Source organism: Erythrolamprus reginae, chromosome 11 (genome assembly GCF_031021105.1).
Source record: "Erythrolamprus reginae isolate rEryReg1 chromosome 11, rEryReg1.hap1, whole genome shotgun sequence".
NCBI classification, from domain to species: Eukaryota; Metazoa; Chordata; class Lepidosauria; order Squamata; family Dipsadidae; genus Erythrolamprus; species Erythrolamprus reginae.
Window position 1 is genome coordinate 17,737,035 of NC_091960.1, and position 22,159 is coordinate 17,759,193.

Here is a 22,159-nt window from a genome sequence, read left to right on the forward strand (position 1 = left end):
TTCACAGTTATGACTATGACTGTAACTTGTTGCTAAATTTTTATTAGTATTGTTTTTATTAGATTTTTATTAGTATTGTTTCCTGACTGCTTATTTGACCCCTATGACAACCATTAAATATTGTACCTCATGATTCTTGACAAATGTATATTTTCTTTTATGTATACTGGGAGCATATGTACCAAAGACAAATTCCAAGTGCAATCACACTTGGCCAATAAAGAATTCTATTCTACTCTATACTAAACCCAGTGGAAAATGAAGAGTCATTATCGCCCGCGGTCCCGATTCCTCGTCCACAACCGATTCATACAACCCATTTTCATAGACACGCGTGGAGAAAAAAAGTCGCGCCGCACAGTTCCCAACTTCTTTCTCCGGGGCATTTCCTTGCCTGTCTTTCCAAACCTCCCCAAAGGGGGCGCTGCAGGCACCCCTCTTTACAAACAGCCCCACAAACGCCGTCAGCCATTTTACCCGTCGTGCTTTTCTCTCACCAATGCTGCTCGCGGGTGCCGCTACCGCCTCCTCCTCTTTCCTCCCGCCCCCCAACTCCGTGCGCCGCCCTTTTATTCCCCCCTCCCTTTTTTCCGCCTGGCTTCGCGCCTCCTCCTTTAGAGCCTCGGCTTTTGGCCGCGTGACCGTCGCCTGGTGAGCCGAGCCGAGCCGAGCCGAACCATCCCGCCTGCCTGCCGCGCCCGCCTATTCGTGCCCCCCCCCCCGCCTCCGCGGCTGAGTGCGCGCGCGCGCAATCTGGCGAGCGGCCGAGCAACCATAGAGCGCTGAGCTGGTGGGCGAGCCGTCGGGGCGGCTAGAGCGTCGACGCAGCGCGAGGCGAGCGGGCGGAGCCGCGGGGCGGGGCGAGCCAGTCAGAGTCCGCCAGGAAGCCGAGAGCGATCCGCGCGGTGTGTCTGCTGCTGCTCCTCCTTCTCCTCTTTCCCCGGACAAAGCCGCCGCCGTTGCCGCCACCCCCGCCCCTCGCCGCGCAGCTCGCCTCGGAACCCCGCAGCTGAACGGAGAGCCATGTCGGCCAGCAGCCTCTTGGAGCAGGTAAGCCGGGGAAGGGGGGCCGGCAGTGGGAGAAAGCGAGCGAGCGAGCGAGCGAGAGAAAGAGCGGCGCCCCCAGGCGTGAGGGGCGCCACGCTGGGAAAGGCCCCGGCTTCAGGCCTAGCCGGGGAAGCGGGTGGGCGACCAAACGGACGGAGGGAGGCTCGCGCCTCCACTCCCCTCGCGTCCCTCCCTTCGCAAACGAACGGGCCCGGCCTGCCTTCTCTTCCCGTCTCCCGCACAGGGCAGGTCGCGGGAGCGGCCTAGGAGGTTGGGGCTCGGCTTCTTTCTTCCCCTCCCTCCTTTCACCCGGGCCGGGCCTGTTTCTTTCGCCGCCTCATGACTTATGGCTTCTTCTCTTCTTCCCCTTTCTTTCTTCCTGCCTCGCTCTGGCCGCCGCCGCGTCGCCTCCGCTTCAGAGACCGAAGGGACAAGGCACCAAAGGTGAGGAAGCCGCAGGCGCGGTTTGGGGAGGCGGGCGAGGCTCCGTCCTGGGCGGCGGGTTTCTGAGGGGGGGGGGGACCTCGGGAGAGGGGAGAATGTGGGGGGGGGGAGCGACTCCGAGTTTCAGCTGGTGGCGGCGTCCCTTGTCTCTGCCACGGGTGGGCCCGGGGTCGCTCGCTTTCTGAGGGAGGGAGGAAAGAAAGAAAGAAAGGGGGGTTAACCCTAAAAAGCGGGAAGCTCCCCCCCCCCCCCAAGATGTCGCAGCCTCTTGCACTGCCTGCAGAGAGTTGCTATTCTCAAAACTGCCGGCTTGGCCAGGATAAAGTTTTAAAATGTCTCCTTATTTAAAAAAAAAAAATTAAAAAGGCCAAGCAGTCCGTGAATAGGTCCTTTTATCAGGCTTGGGTAAGGAGAGGATTGTAGAGGACTGTTAAAAAAAGAAGTTGACTCAGAATTAAAAGCCCCAAAACAATTCATTTAAAAAAACGGTTCACAGCTGGCCTTTCTGGTAGGTGAATTTCTTCCCCTTTCCTCTCTCTCCTTCCTCTTTGTATTCCTTCTCTCCTATTCGGCCACCCACCCATATTGGCAGAAGGGTGAAAAGGAATGGTTTGGTGTGAAGTGGCCCAGTGAAAAAAAATTGAGAGGGCAGCTTCCAGGCAGACAAAAAAAAGAAGAAGCAAAACTGGCTTTTGCTTAAAAACTGTCATTTAAAAAAAATATTGCACTTAAGTAGCTGGATCTGCAGTACTCAAACCAAAAAGGGGAAAAGAATGGCCTGATCAGAGATCAGTAGATAAAAAAAATAAATATGAAAGATAAAACTAGTTAACTTTTCTTCCTTGTTTTAATGAGTAGGCATTGCTCTAAATGTAGCCTTTGAAGGCTGAAGTGAGAGTAGTGTGCATAGTCAAGCTGCCTCAAGGGCCCAATTTATGGTTTCCAGAAGCAAAGTTAAAACTCCAGACTTTCTTTCTCTTTTCTTAAAATACCTATGAATGTGATGTAGATTGTCAGAAAAGGAAGTGCTTGTAAGCTTTATTGGGAATTCAGAAGTTTAAAATCCAAACAAAGGAAGGGAACTTGAAGGTCATTTAGTCTAGTGTTGTATCTGCAGTAATAATATTTTGGGGAAAGAATCTGGTAGCACCTTTTTTTTAAAACTAACAAATTCTACTAAAAGACATAACTTGTTTGAGCTGCACCTGGCTTCCTCAGATGCGTAGATATATCTACAACATCTTTGAGAGAAATGGTTAGCTTTTTCTTGTAGTGAAAGAAGCAACAAAAATAAATTCCTCTTAGGAATATTGCTTTGTTGTTGAAAAGAAAAGAAAACCCAAACCTCTGATTTTTAGGAAACATCTGTGCCATAGATGGAAGAATTTTCAGGTCATATTTGTTATAATCTGGTTTTTGATAGTATATTATATATGCTCATACTTAAACCATGTCTAACATGTGAACATTGATTGATTTTTCTGTAATTTCCACCTAATTAGTGATAATCCTGACTCTTGGCGCAGCAGGAAGATATTGACATTGCTTTCTGCATGACAGCCCACTGTATATTGGATGATAGGTTCTATCCCCCCAACTGCATATGCTAGTCAATTAAAGCTTCCCTTTGAATCTCAGATCCTCATGGGGGGTAGTCACATTACATGATGGGTTTACTATTACATTTTTACCCCACCCAGTTCCCAGGTTTATTGTAGTTTTTAGTAAAATACATTGGAACTATTTACAAAGATTATATATTTGCAGGACTTAATTTAACCTCACTACCTACCACTAATCCCCAATGAAACTATGAGAAATGAGTGTATTCTCTTATCCTTGAGCAGTAATAACTAATCTTAAACATGTTCAGTTTCTGACAAAAGGTTCTTCAATTTCATGTGTTAAATTATTGAAGAGTAATATCAGAATTGAGTAACCTTGTTAAAACATTTGTTTTTAGTGCAAAATGGATCAGTGCATCAGAAAGACAGCTTAAATGATGATGATATTGAACCTTACTTGAGTCCTCAGGCCAGACCGGTGAGTGCTAGAAAATGTATTTATTTGTTTCATGATGCTCTTTGCTTTTGTTCAATCTCTTTTTCTCATACCATTTAGAATTCAGCTTATTTCTCTGCTTTGGTCATTTATACTCAGCTCATTCACTAATTAGCTGTTAATGCTTGCTAGCCGCTTATAGCAGTGTCTTACACTTTATAAATCTTTTAAGCCTCTCCAGTAGGACCGACTTTAATACATTAACGAATAGTTTTCTACAGAATTGTCTGAATTTTTGAGTGAGTATATTTAAAATAAGCTGACCAATTCTAGTCCATATATGTTTATTTATTAAACTTTTATGTTGTCTATCTCTGCCAAAGGCATCTCTAGGCAGTTTATACTTTACTTCACCTTGTAGTGTAATAAACACTGTTAACTTATAGAAATGAATTGTGGATTATGATTGAAATTAAGTACTCTACCTTAATTAGCTTTTGGATTTTAACCCACTCCTATTGAGATACATCTAGTAAGGCCTAACATTTCACAGAGGTTGAGAGCTAGTAAACTATATGTAGAATATGTTCTCTTACATGGCAGGTCTTGGCTGATACCCAAAAGCTAAATAGGGATGAGTCTTGTTAGTGTTCGGGTAGAAGAGTTAGGAAATATAACCTGTAAACTAAACCGTTAAATAGAAAAAAATACCCTCCAAATCATAATGGCATTTTTTTTCTGTTTGGTTGCCAAGAAAATTTTATAGAAATGTCCTTTAGTCTTCTATAGTCAAGAGTTAGTCAAAATGAATGTCCTTTTTACTTACCTGTCATTATTCTAAATTACCTTTAGCAGTTTAAGTGTTGAGAAGCAGTTCAGTGTATAGTTAGATTCAATCTTCTAGTTTGTAAGCTCTAAATTCATTTCCTTTGTTTAAAAGGACAACAGTGACATATATTTTCCTATGTGCAAAGTTTTGCAGGAATTTTGGGAGCAAGAATTCCATTTGGAAAAGCACCATAGGAATTTTTGCATGCTCCTGGATTCTAGTATTCAGTGACATGGTCATGTGTTAATATTGCACAGTAGTTGTTGCTCACAACCAACAATTGGAGAATTTGATTTGTAGTTTGAACATAGCTGGAAGGCATCAAAATGCTGTTATAAAATATTCTTGAGTCCGCTGCTAAGCTTATATTGAAACATCTTTGTGCAGTTTCTGAGAGGTCTTTCAAAAAAGATAAACTAAATAATTGTAGATAAGCTTTCAAGTTATAAAATAAAGGATAGGTATCAACTTTAAATTGAAGAAACGAGCAATCTTTTGATTGAGGAACTTCACAGAAAACTTGCAGTTCTAGTTTAGGAGATAACTAGGGCAGGGGTTCCCAACATGTATCATGTACATGTATCACCTTGAACCAGCCCCCGATGACCAAAATGTTGGGGGTCATTCAGCTAGGGTGAACTATGATTTATATAGCTGACTACCTAGTTTCTGTCCACTGCTGATTATTTCTGTTCCAGTTTATTTATTTATTTATTTAGATTTGTATGCCGCCCCTCTCCGCAGTAATCAACAAAGTTTAACAACAGGATCTACATTGTGAGAAAATATAATATTGTGAACATACTTAAGGCATCTAATGTGGGTTTTCACTTAATCTTCAATGAATAGGTCTTTGTATGAGGAATAGATCCATAAACGTGATATGGAAAGTTACCAAGAAGTGTCAGGGTAGGGAACTAATTGACCTTTTTTTCCAGAAATTCCCGCACAGTGGATTGCTGTGTAACTTATTAATTCTGAAAGCTGGATAATGTATGATTGGGTATTTCTGAACTTTTCCAAGATCTAGTAAATTGCAGTACATTGTCTTTTCTGTTTCAAGGCACAAATAATTGTCAAAGCCTATACAGTTTTTCTGCTGTAAAATAAGCATTTCATTGCCCAGTTTCTTGGCTACTTGTCAATTATAAAACTGTGCACATGAGTGGAACTTGCAGTTGTACTCTTGTAATTATATCTTTGTTGTTGACGGGAATGACTTCTCTCCTTCCAAATACCTAAAAAACAAGAACAGACCTGTACAGTAAATGCAAACCTGCCCAAGTTTAAGTTTATATAGAATAAGCTCTATTTAAAAGATAGGTCCTAAGGTGGCTTGACTTAGTCATTGTATGTATGTAGAGGGAGAGAGAGGGAGATCTACACAAATGTACATGTTGATTAATTTGTAGGCTATTTTGTTGTTTCATCTTAGTTTGTTCCTAGCAGTGACAGCAGAGTTGTTACTAAGAAAGGATGCATCCTCATTAGCCTTTTAATTTCCTGTTATAAATTGGAATTTCACTGGCAAGAACAACCTGCAATACTAATCCAATTTTGATAAAATGCTCATGCATTTGAGCTTTGTCATTACTGTACTTCAATCATCAGAAAGGTTTATGAGACATTGAGTCATTCTAGGAAGTCCTTTAAATGGTGAGCAGAGGGGTGTTGTAGCTTATCACGCACTTGCTGCAACAGGATATAACCTTAATCTATGGCGTTAATGGCAAAATCCATTTCTAAGTAATTTCAATGAATATTGAGAACATTTTTGTGTGTGCGTACAGTACCATACTCCGTTTCACCCCCCCTGTTTAATAATACCTTTAAAAATCTGATAGGTTTGTTTAATTTCTTTATGTTATTAAAGCAATTGGACCTTTAGGAAGTTATTTTGCTTTTAAAGTGCACTTCAGATGCACAGATATTATAAATGTTAACAAATTAAAACTTTGGCCTAACATTAAACATGAGTTATGTTCAGCCATCTGATGTTTGGGGTTCAATTAATGGTCATGTAGCAAATATAATTATGGAATTGTATTTCTCTGTTGCTGTTATAGTTCTTAAATATTCAGTTGAATGAAGGTGGGACAATCTCAGTATCGTCATTCCTAGGCATCATTTTAGAGTAATTGTTAGGCAATTGCTGATCAGCATAGACTTTAAATCAGACCTAAATATTTCCTTTAAAAGAGTATAATCCCTTTCAGCATTTCAAGATCAAGTAATCAGATGACTAATTCTTCATTTAGTTGTTTCATTTGTTTCTAGTGCTTAAGTCTTATATTTAGTTAGAATATAATGCTATTTATCCCTACACTCAAATACTGTAAACTGAAGATTGCCTTATACTTTTATCCAAAGCTGTTAATAGTGAAGAGTTGCCACTTCTTTCTTTCTTTCTTTCTTTCTTTCTTTCTTTCTTTCTTTCTTTCTTTCTTTCTTTCTTTCTTTCTAATTCTGAACTAACATACATGAGAAATTTAAAGGTTTTAGTGGTCAAATTGCAGAATGAAATGATAGCTTCCTTATAGTCAGTAATAGTCTTCCCTTTGGTGCCAATTAATTTAATTCAAAATACACGAGATATTTCCAATGGTTTGATTGAGAAGGTATAATATTCTATTGCTAAGAAATTTGGTATTGAAATATGATAGGTGAACCTTTCTTTCTTTTTTTGATGTGCTCTCATTGGCTTGTAAAGGCCTAGCCCAAGATTTCACTTATGCAATGTTTTAACTTGCATTATTATTGTTACTTTAAGGCGATGGGTGGAATTCCTTTCCCCATAAACCATTTAAATAAACAATATTTAAATTATTTTTGCTCTGCTTACAAATGATTTAAATTTCAGTAGCTGTTTTTCTTTTTTTAAAGGAAGCAAGGTAGCATTAGTTGTAATTGATCTTCCTGTGTGTTTCATCCTCCACCTATACCTCAATAAAGGGCTCCAATCCCCACACTAGATGGTGTTTTGTGGCAAGAGTGAATTTCTTTTTGAGGTTTGGATAAGATGTAGAATGGCTTCATTTTCTCTGATGCTCTGAAATCAGTATCTCACTTTTTTTGTGTAGCCCTGTATTATAAAGCAAAATTTCAGCTTGAAAGGATAACATGTAAGAATGATCTACACATGGGTTTAATCTAGTTTTCATGCTATAGCATATATTATTCAGTCTAACTCTTTAGTTCTTACTTTTTTCTTCCAGAACAACGCATATACTGCAATGTCAGATTCCTACATGCCGAATTACTACAGCCCATCCATTGGATTTTCCTACTCCTTGGGTGAAGCTGCTTGGTCTACTGGGGGTGATCCACCTATGCCCTATTTGACTTCTTATGGACAGCTAAGCAATGGAGAGCCTCATTTTCTCCCAGATGCCATGTTTGGACAGCCAGGGGCCCTTGGCAGCACACCATTTCTGGGACAGCATGGCTTTAACTTTTTTCCAAGTGGAATTGACTTCTCTGCTTGGGGTAATAACAGTTCTCAGGGGCAGTCAACTCAAAGTTCAGGATATAGTAGCAACTATGCTTATGCACCAAGTTCATTGGGTGGAGCTATGATTGATGGACAGTCAGCATTTGCTAATGACACCTTGAATAAGGCACCTGGCATGAACACCATAGATCAAGGAATGGCAGCCTTGAAACTAGGCAGCACTGATGTAGCAAGCAATGTCCCAAAAGTTGTTGGCTCTGCCGTTGGCAGTGGCTCTATTGCCAGTAATATTGGAACTTCTAATAGCTTGCCCCCAGCTACTATTGCTCCTCCCAAACCGACATCCTGGGCTGATATTGCAAGCAAACCTGCCAAACAACAGCCCAAGCTGAAGACCAAGAATGGGATTGCAGGCTCAAGTCTTCCACCACCTCCCATTAAACATAACATGGACATTGGAACTTGGGATAATAAAGGACCAGTGGCAAAAAACCCTTCCCAGGCTTTAGTTCAGAATATTGGTCAGCCACCCACCCAAATATCTCCCCAACCAATGGGTCAACAGATGAATAATAGCCCACCAGCAATGCAGCCTTCAGCAGGACAACAGCCACAACCTCTGCCACCTGCACCACCTCAACCAACTCAGTTGCCAGTTCAGCAACAGGCAGCTCAGCCTGCCCGTTGGGTTGCACCTCGTAACCGTGGAAATGGGTTTGGCCAAAATGGAGTTGATGGCAATGCAGTAGGACAGTCTCAAACCACCTCTGGGTCTGCACCTTTGGAGCCCCACCCTGTCTTGGAGAAGTTGAGATCTATCAACAACTATAACCCAAAGGATTTTGACTGGAACCCAAAACACGGGAGGGTCTTCATTATCAAGAGTTATTCTGAAGACGATATCCACCGTTCCATTAAATATAACATCTGGTGCAGTACAGAGCATGGTAATAAGAGACTGGATGCTGCTTATCGCTCCATGAATGGAAAAGGTCCTGTTTACTTACTGTTCAGTGTCAACGGCAGTGGTCATTTCTGTGGAGTTGCAGAAATGAAATCTGCTGTGGACTACAATACGTGTGCTGGCGTGTGGTCCCAGGACAAATGGAAGGGGCGATTTGATGTCAGGTGGATTTTTGTGAAGGACGTTCCAAACAGCCAACTGCGGCACATTCGCCTAGAGAACAATGAGAATAAACCAGTGACCAACTCCAGGGACACTCAAGAGGTGCCTCTGGAAAAGGCCAAACAGGTGCTGAAAATCATTGCTACCTACAAGCACACCACTTCCATCTTTGATGACTTCTCACACTATGAGAAACGCCAGGAAGAGGAGGAAAATGTGAAAAAGGTAACTGGCTGAGCAGAGAAATAAAGGGGAGGCTGGATGTTACTGTATACTGTATAAGATTGACTTGCTGTATAAGTTGTGAACATCAATACCCAAATCGATTTTCAGAGGTTATCATTAAGTATGTAACTTATGGCAATGATATTTAAATTGGAATCTGCTCTAGATAGATTGCAGTTACTGTACAAAATTTGTGTAGTATAAAAAAGCATGACATTTAAGCATATAGTGGCAGCAAATAGACTTTTTCCCATTCCCCATGAGATATTCTGGATAATAGTACTTATAGTTTTGTTCGTTAACTGAATTAAATAAACTGAATTATGGGTGGAAATGCTTTTCAATCAATATCTTTGGCATGATTCCTCTTGTTTACAGTGTCACTTTTTTTTATACTCAAGGAATAAAATTAGCTTTGTATTCTGCAGTTATTTTTTTCCTGGATGTATGAACTGATGAGGAATTGGTAATTATACCACCAAAGTACCTTAAAAACTGATAAATATATACACTGGTACCATTACTTATGAATTTAATTTGTTCCGTGACCAGGTTCTTAAGTAGAAATGTTTGTAAGAAGAAGCAATTTTTTCCATAGGAATCAATGTAAAAGCAAATAATGCGTGCAATTGGGGAAACCACAGGGAGGGTGGAGACCCTGTTTCCTCCCAGGAGATTCCTAGAGAGGCCCCATGGAGGATTCTTCCTGCCTTTTCCGGTTACAGTTTTGGAGGCTCGTGTTTGTAAGTAGAAAATGGTTCTTGAGAAGAGGTAAAAAAAATCTTGAACACCCGGTTTTCATCTAGAAAAATTTGTAAGTAGAGAAGTTCTTAGGTAGAGGTACCACTGTATTCTAATTTTCATCCCTGGGGGACCAGCTTGAAGAAACATTATGATTTAAATTTTGAGTTAAGGTTTGGTGGTCTGTGGCCATGAAAGTTATTTAAAGGGGCTCTGTCACAAAGAAAAAGTTGAGAACCCCACTGCTCTAGTTATTGGTGATTTTCCCAACTTGCTTAAAAGGTGTGGGCTTTTTTTCTTTTTTAAAAAACAAAGTATGTCCTTTAACATGAGACTCATGTACAAACGTTGTATTTTGAGCATTTGGAATCAGCTATGTAGTTCTTTGAATCTAAGACATTGACTTAGATATTGATTTATATCCTGTTGATATTCATGCTGAAATATGTGTTTTCTTACAGTGGGTATAATTTATGCTGTTACATGTTAGTTACGATGTGGTAGTGGCATGCAAAGATTAATGTAGACAATCGTAGTCTTTAAATGAAAAATTATCATTTGTAGAACTCAGAAATGTGAAAATTTACAGGTATAATATTTTTAGGATAACCATGTCAACAAAGCATCTGGAAGAAGCAATTAATGTTAAAATTCATCATGGAGATTCAAAGTAATAAAGAAAATACAGTTGTGAAGAATAGCAGGCCAGCAGAAATATATTGCTTGGATGTACTTCATTATCTTTATTTTTAATAGGCAGTGAGTAGTGATGGCACTAGCTAGGTGAGAAACCAGGAGACAGTGAATTCTAGTTCTACCTTAGGCACAAAGCCAGACAGGTGATTTTGAGCCAGTCTCACACTTTTAGCCCTAAGAAAGAGACAATTGACAAACCACTCCCAAATCTTGCCAAGAGAATTGCAGGAACCTGTCTGGGTGTCAACACTAATGTAAAGGCAGATTTTTTAAAATCTTAAAAGTATTTGATTAAGTGATTTGATATTTAAAGGTTAAAACTGAAAATGCTTTTTTTCTAAGACTGATTGTTCTCACAGTTGGGGAATAATGTTTCCAGCTTTTGTGTTTGAAGCTTCAGGTTTTCAATTTCATTACTAGTGCATCTTTTTTAAAAGAGTTACACTGTATCATTGATTTTATAATTATTTGTTACTGTGTACCTCTTCCTGTGTAAAACTGAAGAAACTGTATCTCCACATCTCTCTGGATGTATAACAATATTCTGAAACACTAACATCTTATTGATAAGATGTTAGAACCAAGAACTGCAGCCTTAAAGTGAAAACAAGGATTGAATAATTTTATTCCAGTGTATGCTGCAAATTCTCCAAATTTAATTAAAGTAATTTTTCTATTTGCATTACAGTATTATAAATGTTTATGTATAAAATATTTTATGTTGCTTAATAACAAAAATAAATTGTCTAATCTAGTGTATACCAGCACTTCTGCTAGTGGTAGGATGGCTACTAATAATTTATTCCCAGCTCATCAATTATAGATGTAATATGCTATCTTGGCTGTAATGCATGTATTTTCCTAATATTCAGAACTGCATCAACAAAGCATATGTGTAAGCTTTAAGAATTTGCCTGATGATCGCAGTCTGCTTTTCATTTGCTTTTCTGGACAAAATACACTTAGGTAATGTAAATCAGATTAACTGAAGTCAACAATAATTGCCAGGCTAAGTATGAAGAACAGGAAGTCTACCCTTTTTTTTGGGAGTAGTTTAATATGGTTGACATGAAAAGAGTGTTCATATGCTTTTTCATATTTTAATTTCACTTTTAAATAGAAACTTGTACTTACTTGCTAGGACTAAGATTTTTAATGGCCTATATCAGGGGTCCTCAAAGTTGGCAACTTTAAGATTTGTGGACTTCAACTCCCAGAATTCTCCAGTCAGCAGCTGGTTTGAGGACCTCTGGCCTCTAGAGTAACAGCTTTTACTATATCGATTGAAGTTCAGTGGTACCTCTACCTAGAAACGCTTCTACTTACAAACCTTTCTAGATAAGAACTGGGTGCTCAAGGTTTTTTTTGCCTCTTCTCAAGAACCATTTTCCACTTAAAAACACGAGCCTCCGAAACTAACCGGGAAAGGTGGGGAGAAGCCTCCGTGGGGCCTCTCTAGGAATCTCCTGGGAGGAAACGGGGCCTCCACTCTCCCTGTGGTTTCCCCAATTGCACACATTATTTGCTTTTACATAGATTCCTATGGGAAAAATTGCTTCTTCTTACAAACTTTTCTACTTAAGAACCTGGTCATGGAACGAATTACATTTGTAAGTAGAGGTACTACTATAATCAGATACAGGTAATCCTCGACTTACAACCACAGTTGAGTCCAAAATACCGTTGCTAAGTGAGATTTTAACTGAGTTTTGCCCCATTTTATGACCTTTCTTGCCCCATTTATTAAGTGAATCACTGCAGTTGTTAAATGAGTAATGCAGTTGTTAAATTGAATCAGGCCTCCACATTTACTTTGCTTGTCAGAAGTTTGCAAACGGTGGTCACATGACATTGTGACACTACAGCCATCACAAATATGAATCAGTTGTCAAGCGTCTGAATTTGATCACGTGACACAGGGTTTATTATTTATTTATTTATTAATCAGATTTGTATGCCGCCCCTCTCTGCAGACTCGGGGCGGCTCACGGCAATAATAATACAATGTAAACAAATCTAATATTTAAGTTTAAGTTAATTTAAAACCCCAATTTAGAAACCAATCATACATACTAACATACCATGCATAAATTTTATAAGCCTAGGGGGAGGGAAAGTCTCAATTCCCCCATGCCTGACGACAGAGGTGGGTTTTAAGGAGCTTAGGAAAGGCAAGGAGGGTGGGGGCAACTCTGATATCTGGGGGGAGTTGGTTCCAAAGAATCAGGGCCGCCACAGAGAAGGCTCTTCCCCTGGGTCCCGCCAAACGACATTGTTTAGTTGACAGGACCCGGAGAAGGCCAACTTTGTGGGACCTAACTGGTCAATGGGATTCGTGCGGCTGAAGGCGGTCCCGGAGATATTCTGGTCCGGTGCCATGAATGGCTTTATAGGTCATAACCAACACTTTGAATTGTGACCGGAAACTGATCGGCAACCAGTGCAGACTGCGGAGTGTTGGTGTGACATGGGCGTATTTAGGAAAGCCCATGATAGCTCTTGCAGCTGCATTTTCAAAGGTAGCCCCATGTAGGGAACATTACAGTAGTCGAGCCTCGATGTGCTGCTGGAGGAGGTGGCCGGGCTGGCGGTGAGGTTCCCTAGGCTTATGGTCTTGGGGGACCTCAACCTGCCGTCGCTCGGCGGATCCTCTGGGCTGGCACAGGAGTTCATGGCCACCATGTCAGCCATGGACCTGACTCAAGTAGTGCAGGGTCCAACTCATAAGGGAGGGCACGCACCTGACATGGTATTCCTCTCTGAGCAACTGAGTAATGGTCTGAGATTAAGGGGCTTAGAAGTATTGCCTTTGTCATGGTCAGACCATTTTCTACTGCGGCTTGAATTCCTGGCTCCAATCCTCCCTCGCAGGGAGGCGGAACCGATTAAGTTGTTCCGCCCCAGGTGGTGCACCAGTTGCGACCCTACTTGGACCGGGAGTCACTGCTCACGGTCACTCATGCCCTCATCACCTCGAGGCTTGACTACTGTAACGCTCTCTACATGGGGCTACCTTTGAAAAATGTTCGGAAACTTCAGATCGTGCAGAATGCAGCTGCGAGAGCAATCATGGGCTTTCCCAAATATGCCCATGTTACACCAACACTCCGCAATCTGCATTGGTTGCCGATCAGTTTCCGGTCACAATTCAAAGTGTTGGTTATGACCTATAAAGCCCTTCATGGCACCGGATCAGATTACCTCAGGGACCGCCTTCTGCTGCACGAATCCCAGCGACCAGTTAGGTCCCACAGAGTGGATCTTCTCCGGGTCCCGTCAACTAAGCAATGTCGCCTGGCGGGACCCAGGGGAAGAGCCTTCTCTGTGGCGGCCCCGGCCCTCTGGAACCAACTCCCCCCAGAGATTAGAACTGCCCCCACCCTCCTTGCCTTTCGTAAACAACTTAAAACCCACCTCTGCCGCCAGGCATGGGGGAATTGAGATCCTCTTTCCCCCTAGGCCTTTACAATTCTATGCATGGTATGTATGTATGTATGTTTGGTTTTTATATTAATTGATTTTTAATCATCAATACCAAATTACTATTGTACACTGTTTTATTGTCGCTGTTAGCCGCCCCGAGTCTCTGGAGAGGGGCGGCATACAAATCCAATAAATAAATAAATAAATAAATAAATGAGTGACTGTGAGCAGTGACTCCTGGTCCAAATAGGGCCGCAACTGGTGCACCAGGCGAACCAGGGCAAACGCCCCCCTCGCCACAGCTGAAATATGTTTCTCTAATGTGAGCTGTGGATTGAGGAGGACGCCCAAGTTGTGGACCCTCTCTGAGGGGGTTAGTGTTTCCCCCCTAGGGTAATGGACGGACAGATGGAATTGTCCTTGGGAGGCAAAACCCACAGCCACTCCGTCTTATCAGGGTTGAGTTTGAGTCTGTTGACACCCATCCAATGGTTGTAAATTTTGAAAAAGCTTAGCCTTCTTTTGTGTGCCATGTAACTCTGAACAGTCACTAAACAAGCTGTTGTAAGGACTACCAGTAATATGCAGAGCCATGAGACAATGCGTTTGAGATTTCAACTTGAAGCTGCTCCTTGACCAAAATAAGCTTGCTTATTTTTGGATGTGCTTGTAGGCATCTAGAGTGCTGCTTAGGATACATAGAAAAGTCCTGTGATTGGGACAATATATAAATGCTCTTAAGAAGAAGGAAAAATTTCTCTGTCTTCACCTGGAAGGTTTTGGAAGGTTCTGTGTGTTTCTAGATTTTAGGCTATCTCTCAAGGACAGTTGAAACATTCTGCCTAGAATTTCTAATGGGCAACAAACTAGGCCATAGAATATAAAATATAAAATAAGATAAATCGTAGTGTAATATGGTGTAGAAAACTCTTAATTTTTTTAATTCAAGTTGTATGACACCAGACTCAATGTTGGATGGAGTGGGGAGGCTCACAACAATCAATTTATAATCAAAACAAAAACAATACTAAAAGATGACAAGTGTAACGGACTAGATACAATAAAATGAAGGGTTTAATTATCTCACGAAAGGCCTGAGAATGTTTGAATAATCTTTAAATTGTGTTCATGCAGACATTGAAAAAGTGGAAAGCAATTTCTTCCGTACAAATTGGTAGATATTCCCTTATGTTTTTACAGAGGGGCGGCATACAAATCTAATAAATTTATTATTATTATTATTATTATTATTATTATTATTATTGCTGCAGGCTTACGGTATATCTAAAATTGGGTGTTTTGGGGAAAACCTGAATGCCTGTGTTATGGAAACAGGAGCATTTTCATGAGATAATTTACAGTCAATAGTTTTACAGTACTTCCCTGTTTAGCTATAATTTGTTCCATTCTGAGATTTATGACAAAATCGGAGGTGGAGAATCAGGATGTAGATATGATCTCTCAACCTAAAAAGGTTTTGTGCCCCAATCTTAGGTGTACTTTATGTATAAATTAAGGTTTTGCAAATAACAGAACAATGCTATTGTCAGGGTTCCAAACAGTATCCAAAATTAAATCAGAGTCCAAGGCAAAGTATTCCTCAAAGCTGTACTGCAGGGGTCCCCAACTCCTGGGCTGTGGACTGGTACTGTGGCCCGTTGGGAATTGGGCTGGACAAGCAGTGAGCAAGCAAAGTTTCATCTGCGCATGCACAGGATCTAGATCAGGTAGTATCAATCTTCAGGCCTGTGTGGTATTTAGATTTGGCCTGTGGGCCTGCCCTGGAAACAATGAAGGACTGGCCTACGGACGGTGCTTCTGCCAATGAAAATGGAGCTCTGGAGCCTGTTTTTTCTGGCAGAGTGCCCCGACCACCATAGGTGCCCCCAGCACAAATGACATCAAAGTGGCCATGCCCCACGCCCCTCTACTGATGTCACACACAACCCTGATGCATCCCTCAAGGAAATCAAGTTTGATACCCTGATCTAGATTGCAGGCAGAACCATTCTTCCTCCCAGGAAGACAATTTTTCTTCCGAAACTGCTCTGTGGTGGCAGAAAGGTTGGGGATAACTGCTGTACTGTACTGTGACTGGCAACGCATTTAAGTTACATAATTGAATTTGTACATTAGTTATCAAGAACAGACTTCTTCTGGTAAAGTAATACTTTGAGTTATTGCGCTTACAATTTTGTATTAAAATAAGGTTAAATAAAATGAGGGGGACATTTTGTATTAAATACGAGACTACCTCTCAAATTTCACAATTGTGTATAAAAATCAGTTGTTGGGGTAGTATCTTATCTGATTATTGACCTTTCCATAAGCCCGTGATGGAGAACCTATGGCGCATATGCCACAAGTGGCACACATAGCCCACTCTGCAGGCACATGAGCTGTTGACCAGCTCAGCCCCATTGTGCTAGTGGCTCCTGCCAGCTAGTGGCTCCTGCCAGCAAGCTGATTTTCGGGTCAGACAAGCTTATGTTTTCTCCTCCCTTTCTGCGGCCTATGCCTTCCCAGATCTCTGGAGATTCCATCCCAGCACTGTTAGGGCATGCAAGGCTCCCCCTCCCCAACTCCGTTTGTGAAAAGAAGCTTTCCCCTCTTCCCAGTTCAGTTTGGGGATGGGGGTGTTTCGCACGTGCATGCGCAGTGGGTTGTATGTGTATGTGCAGAAGGCGGGATGTGTGGGAGGGGCATTGCATTATGTATGGGCATTTGCGCACACTTTCCACATCTGAGGGAAAAAAGGTTCACCATCACTGCCATAAGATGTATGCTGACATGGGTTGTGTGTATGCTGACATTCTTTCACAGAATGTTGCATAAAGTTATGTTACTAGCATTTATGGCATTTTATTTTTCCTCTGTGTGTTTTCCAGTAATCTTGCATTAAGTGGTGACTGGTAAATATTTCTCAGAAGCAGGAGCCTATCCCCAGGTGACCAGAACTGCAATACATGAACTAAGAATATTGTTGAACTCTTTTCAGAATGTAAAAAACGTAAATTGGAATAAAATGTTGTAATACATGTAAAAAAAATGTTATGGCCAAGACTAGTGAGACAAAAGTATGGAATAAGATTAAACCCTATTTCCGCTGGTCAAAGCGCCCAATTTGATTGATCCTAAAGGATTAGAATAGAATAGACAGAGAACAACTTTTTACTCTGAAGGATTTTGAAATAATTTTCAAGTCTCAGGGAATCCCTGCATAAAAATTGAAAAATCATTTTGAACATTTTATAATGCAATTCATGTCTAATCTTTGCAATCTATGTTTTACAACAACAGCACCTTGTGAGGCAGGCAGTTGTATCGTGGTTTGTAGTATTGTACAGTGCACAAAATTTAGAATACAATGTTTGGATTTTGTTTGGATTGGTTTTAATCACGATCTTTCACCAAATCCCAGTCAAGAAAGGCTGGATTAGAATAAGGAAGTATTGTAAGCATTACTTCAAACTGTCCTTTATTAAAAAGAAAAACAGAAAATGGTACTTTACTGTGGGGATTCATTTTATTTGTGTGGCTTTTCCTTCCCTCTTTCCAGTACAGTATAATAATACTTCGGAGAGGGGCGGCATACAAATACAATAAATAAAAATAAATAAAATAAAATAATAATTTATTAGATTTTTATGCCGCCCCTCTCCGAAGACTCGTGGCGGCTCACAACAATAATAAAACAGCATGACAGTGTAAACAAATCTAATATTAAAAAACATCTAAAAACCCCTCATTTAAAAACCATGCAACACATGCATTCCATACATAAAACTATAAAAAGCCTGGGGGAGATGTCTCAATTTCCCCGTGCCTGTCGATATAGGTGGGTCTTAAGTAGTTTGTGAAAGACAAGGAGGGTGGGGGCAGTTCTGATCTCTGGGGGGAGTTGATTCCAGAGGGTCGGGGCCGCCACAGAGAAGGCTCTCCCTGGGGCCCGCCAGACGTCATAGTTTAGTTGAGTATAACTTGCCTGGAATAAATTGATGTTTAAAACTATAATAAAAAACCCCAAACAATATTAATAAAACATGGAAAAGCAGAGAATGCCTTGTGAAATAAATGCCTTATCACATAATAAGAAACAAGACATAGTTAGAGCATTGATATCAATTTATTTAACTGCATTCAAAGCATTCTGCTTCTACAAAGTAAAGTGTTTAATCTATTTTTGTGAATTGGATTTTATTTCCTCCCTTATAGCCATTCCTGTGAACTCTGGGAGATTGAGAACCTTGTACTAAGAAATGTCATTTAGTGTTCCTTCATTAATTTATTTGTCGTGTCATTTCAGACTTTAAACTTGCTGGTTGGAATTTCTAGTTTTATTGGTTTATAAGCTGCATTGGAACCTTTCTGGTTGAAGTACAGGATATAAATACTCTAAATAAAGTCATCCCTCTTTAAAAGATACCTAGTGTAATTTATGAAATAATGAAAGGCAATCCCTATCCATAGACTTTTAGTCAAAAAAGAATGTATAGTACCAAAGAAGGAGAATGGGGAAATGGGGATGGAAAATGCAAAAACATCTAGAAGAAAGTTGGCTTGACTCTAAGAAAGGTAGATCAGGATCTAAACCAGATCTAGCCTTGGCAACTTTAAGACACATGGACTTCAACTTCCCCATGCTAGCTGGGGAATTCAAGTAGTTGAAGTCCACAGATCTTAAAGTTGCCAAATTTGGATGTCCCTAATCTAAACGGATCCTGAGACCCTATTTGCAGAAGGGGGAGGCAAGAACATATTATATTTGAGAAATTCAGAAGTCCTAATTCGATAACCAAGGGAGATTGTTTCAAAACAGGTGCAACCATATGTCACCAGCTCAAAGTAAAAGAAATATGTGGACGGTTGGATGACTTTTACATGTGTTTCCTGTGTGGTTTAACTCTTTAGGCCAAGGCTTATGCATTATACATTTCTATAGACTTTAGCCATCATGCCCAGGGTCACTGATAAGACTGTAATCCAAAGCTTGGGAGTAGATAACAGATGGTTCACAATTGTTCTAGCATGTTCTTTTAGCTGTATGTAAGAACGGTATTTGCATTTTTTTTAATCCCAGTCTTGATACCAGTGTGTGATAACCAACTGACATGCTGTTTTGAATAATTTAGGAGGGAATGGTCATGCTTGAATAGCTACTAGATTTGTTCGTACTTGTTAGCAATTGCCACTAGCCTTGATCTTTTAGATTGCATGAACATGGCTTCCTTTCAGACATAAGTCAGTACAAGCTGATCTTGTTATTTGCACAGAATAAGCAAGAATAGAGCAAGTGTATCTCTGATGAGCAGGAGGGGCAGATTGTATAGATTAATGTGTCATGTGGAGCCATATCTGAGGGCAAGCAAGGTGTTGCCCTATGTCAGCTTCTTTGAATATGCGCATGCTGGCCAGTGATTTTCAGCCGTGGGGAAGGCCGTTTTCATCCTCCCCAGGTTTCAGGAGGATTCCCTGAAGCCTCCATAGTGCGAAAAACAGCCCAAAGGACAAACCAACTCCGTTTTTCCAAACTTCTGGTTTAACTGTTGGGCCATTGTTTGTACTCTGGAGGCTTCAGGGAAGCCTGAGGGTGAAAAGCGGCCCAACTGGGGTGGGGGGGCACAAATGCACAGGGATGCACACGCACAGTGTGGCGCGCATGTGGGGGGGGGATTGTGTGTGCACACAAGGAAAAAAGGTTTGCCACCACTGTACTAGAAAGTTTTCTGTTCCGTCACTTCTCAAACAAATTATTCTTCCCTGAACTATTCTGTGGCAGCTGCTAAAATTTATTTTGTCCAAGGCTGCTTTACAGAATCTCAAGAATTATGAAGTTAAAATTTCTAGAGAGAAACCCTACCAATGTGCCAATATAATTTGGTAAGAAAAAGAAATTTCAGAGGAACCAGACAATTCTGTATTTAGAGCTGCAGTTCCTTCTCCTCAAATAGCGTCTTTTAGGCCGGGGAATCCTACTAGTGTGTTTTGATTTGAACAAACATCTTTTCCAAAGATAATGAAAAAATGATCACTTGCCTATATACATGATGACTTAGAGTGTAGACAGCAAATAACGCAACAGACATTTATTTACCTTTTCCACATTATAAAGTGGCATTTGTAATTGTCAACAAATTACATGGGGCAATGTACTGGTTTGTTCAGCAGTTTTTACTCTTATGACTGTAAAGGCAGAGGACCTCTGGTGCAAAGATAATCTATGGTTTAGGTATGTGAAACACATTTATTTGCATGAGATTTCAAAGAATTGGAATATGCTGGAGAAGGTATAGAAGAAAGGCTTTTTTATAGTAACCCAAAGGTGTTTTTTTCAAAAGGCAACTGGACTTTCTGATTTTTCTTTGAAGGCAGCTCTGAAGAAGCTGAGGAAGCTTCTTGGATGAGAGGCGAAATGTCTTCAAAGAAAAAGCAGGAAGTCCAGTTTCCTCTTGAAAAAAGCTCCTTTGGGACAACCAGGACCTTGGATGGCTGAGAATCTCCCTAGACTTTTTTTTGAGCAACCCACTTTGTTTCAGAAGCTATGAGTTTTAGGTATGAAAATTGGCAAAAAAGCAGGTATTTCTAGCATATGAATATGGAAAATTGTCTCAGTGTTAGCTTAAATCTTGTGGTACTGTAATCCATTTCAATACTGCTTTCCACTAAAAATCTCTGTTTTCTTCTATTCTCTTTCCTATAGGAACGTCAAGGCCGTGTCAAATAAACCGCCGGGCCCTTTCATAGAGACTGCAACAGAGATGATGCATCTCGGATATCTTTCAAAAGGAAGAAAGACTACACCAGAAAGAATTAGGACTTATTTCATTGACTCCATACAAACTCTTATAAACGTACAGTTTAAGAAAAAAAAATACTGAAATTTCACAAGAGACATAGGACTTACAAAAACAAAAAAACCCCCCTTCTAGGTAGAGTAGAAGTGAAAACTGTCCCCCTTTCTTTTGGCTTTGGTTGTAATTTCAGACCATACGCTTTGGGGTTTTTGTTTCTTTTTTGTTTGTCTTTTTACTATGTTATCGGATTTTAAAATCCGCAAATGGCATATGCCCTATTTTTTCCTCTAATTTTTAAATCTGCCGCTTACCTGGTTTCCTGGCCTTCTGAACCCCTCTTCCTCCTGATTTTTTTTTCTTTTTGATATTTGCACTTGGAACACCGAGTTGTGACTTTCTTTTGGACATCCACCATGGGAAGTGGAATGAGTAACTCTTTTTTCCATGGACTGGAAACAGGAATTTTATGAAGAATTCTGAGGGTTTTTTTATGCCTAGAAGATTTGAATGGGATTTGTCTACGAGGTCATGTCTGAAGGGGTGGTTCATTTCTCTCTTTCTCTCTCTCTCAAAAGCGAAATACGAAGAGTCCTAAGCAATGTTCTGTTCTTGTGCATTATATGGATTACAGATTAAGTCTGGCTTGATTTGATTTGAAGGCTGAGAACAGTGGTAAAAACTTGTTCGTTTACAGGAAAATTAATTTTGGAAGAAAAAAAATATTGTAAACTGTGTAGTGAATGTTTCTTCAGTTTTCTTGTTAAGCCAATGAGGAATGGGTGATGCCTTTCTTTCACCATTAATCACTTCTCAATAATAAACGTGAGATCCTGTTGAGCATCAGTTCTTAGCCTTAGTATTTAGTGGGTAGGGGAGTGTTTTAGTGCTCCTACATAGCATGATGAGGGACAAGGTGCAGCCACAATCAACCTGAGTAGGAGCACTTTTCAATCTGCTAACAACTCTGGAAGTTGCTGCTCCACTATTGTCTTGATACCAAATCTTCTACTTAACGTTAACAAGTGACATGAATGAGCTGTTTCCTTATTTTTAACTCTTGGCCTGTTTTATACTGTGGTAGAGTCTTTTTTGTTGGTTTGTAATGAGAGCCCACTTACACAACTAACTTTTGAGGGCTTCCTGGTTACAGTAAATATGTGTGTTTTCACACTCCCCCCCTAAAAAAAATCATATAAAAACACACAAAATAATATAGGGCGCATGTGTGTCTGTAGTCAAGCCAAGCCTACCAAATAACAAATGCTGTATCTTTAAAAAGTACAGTACTATAATCTGTACTCTTCTTTGATCCTGATGTGTTTCTCCATTAGAATTTCCTAGAGCAGTGATTTTCAACCTTTTTTGAGCCGCGGCACATTTTT

The 22,159-nt window shown here is 40.5% G+C and overlaps 1 protein-coding gene across 1 annotated transcript; it reads left to right on the forward strand.

The window, feature by feature from the left end:
* Positions 1-471: 471 nt before the first annotated feature.
* Positions 472-21,620, forward strand: YTHDF2 (YTH N6-methyladenosine RNA binding protein F2). Its single transcript, XM_070764510.1, has 5 exons — positions 472-1,050; positions 1,467-1,491; positions 3,455-3,534; positions 7,537-9,123; positions 20,684-21,620. The coding sequence occupies exons 1-5, from the start codon at positions 1,024-1,026 to the stop codon at positions 20,705-20,707; spliced, it is 1,743 nt and encodes a 580-aa protein (XP_070620611.1). The 5' UTR covers positions 472-1,023; the 3' UTR covers positions 20,708-21,620.
* Positions 21,621-22,159: the final 539 nt, after the last annotated feature.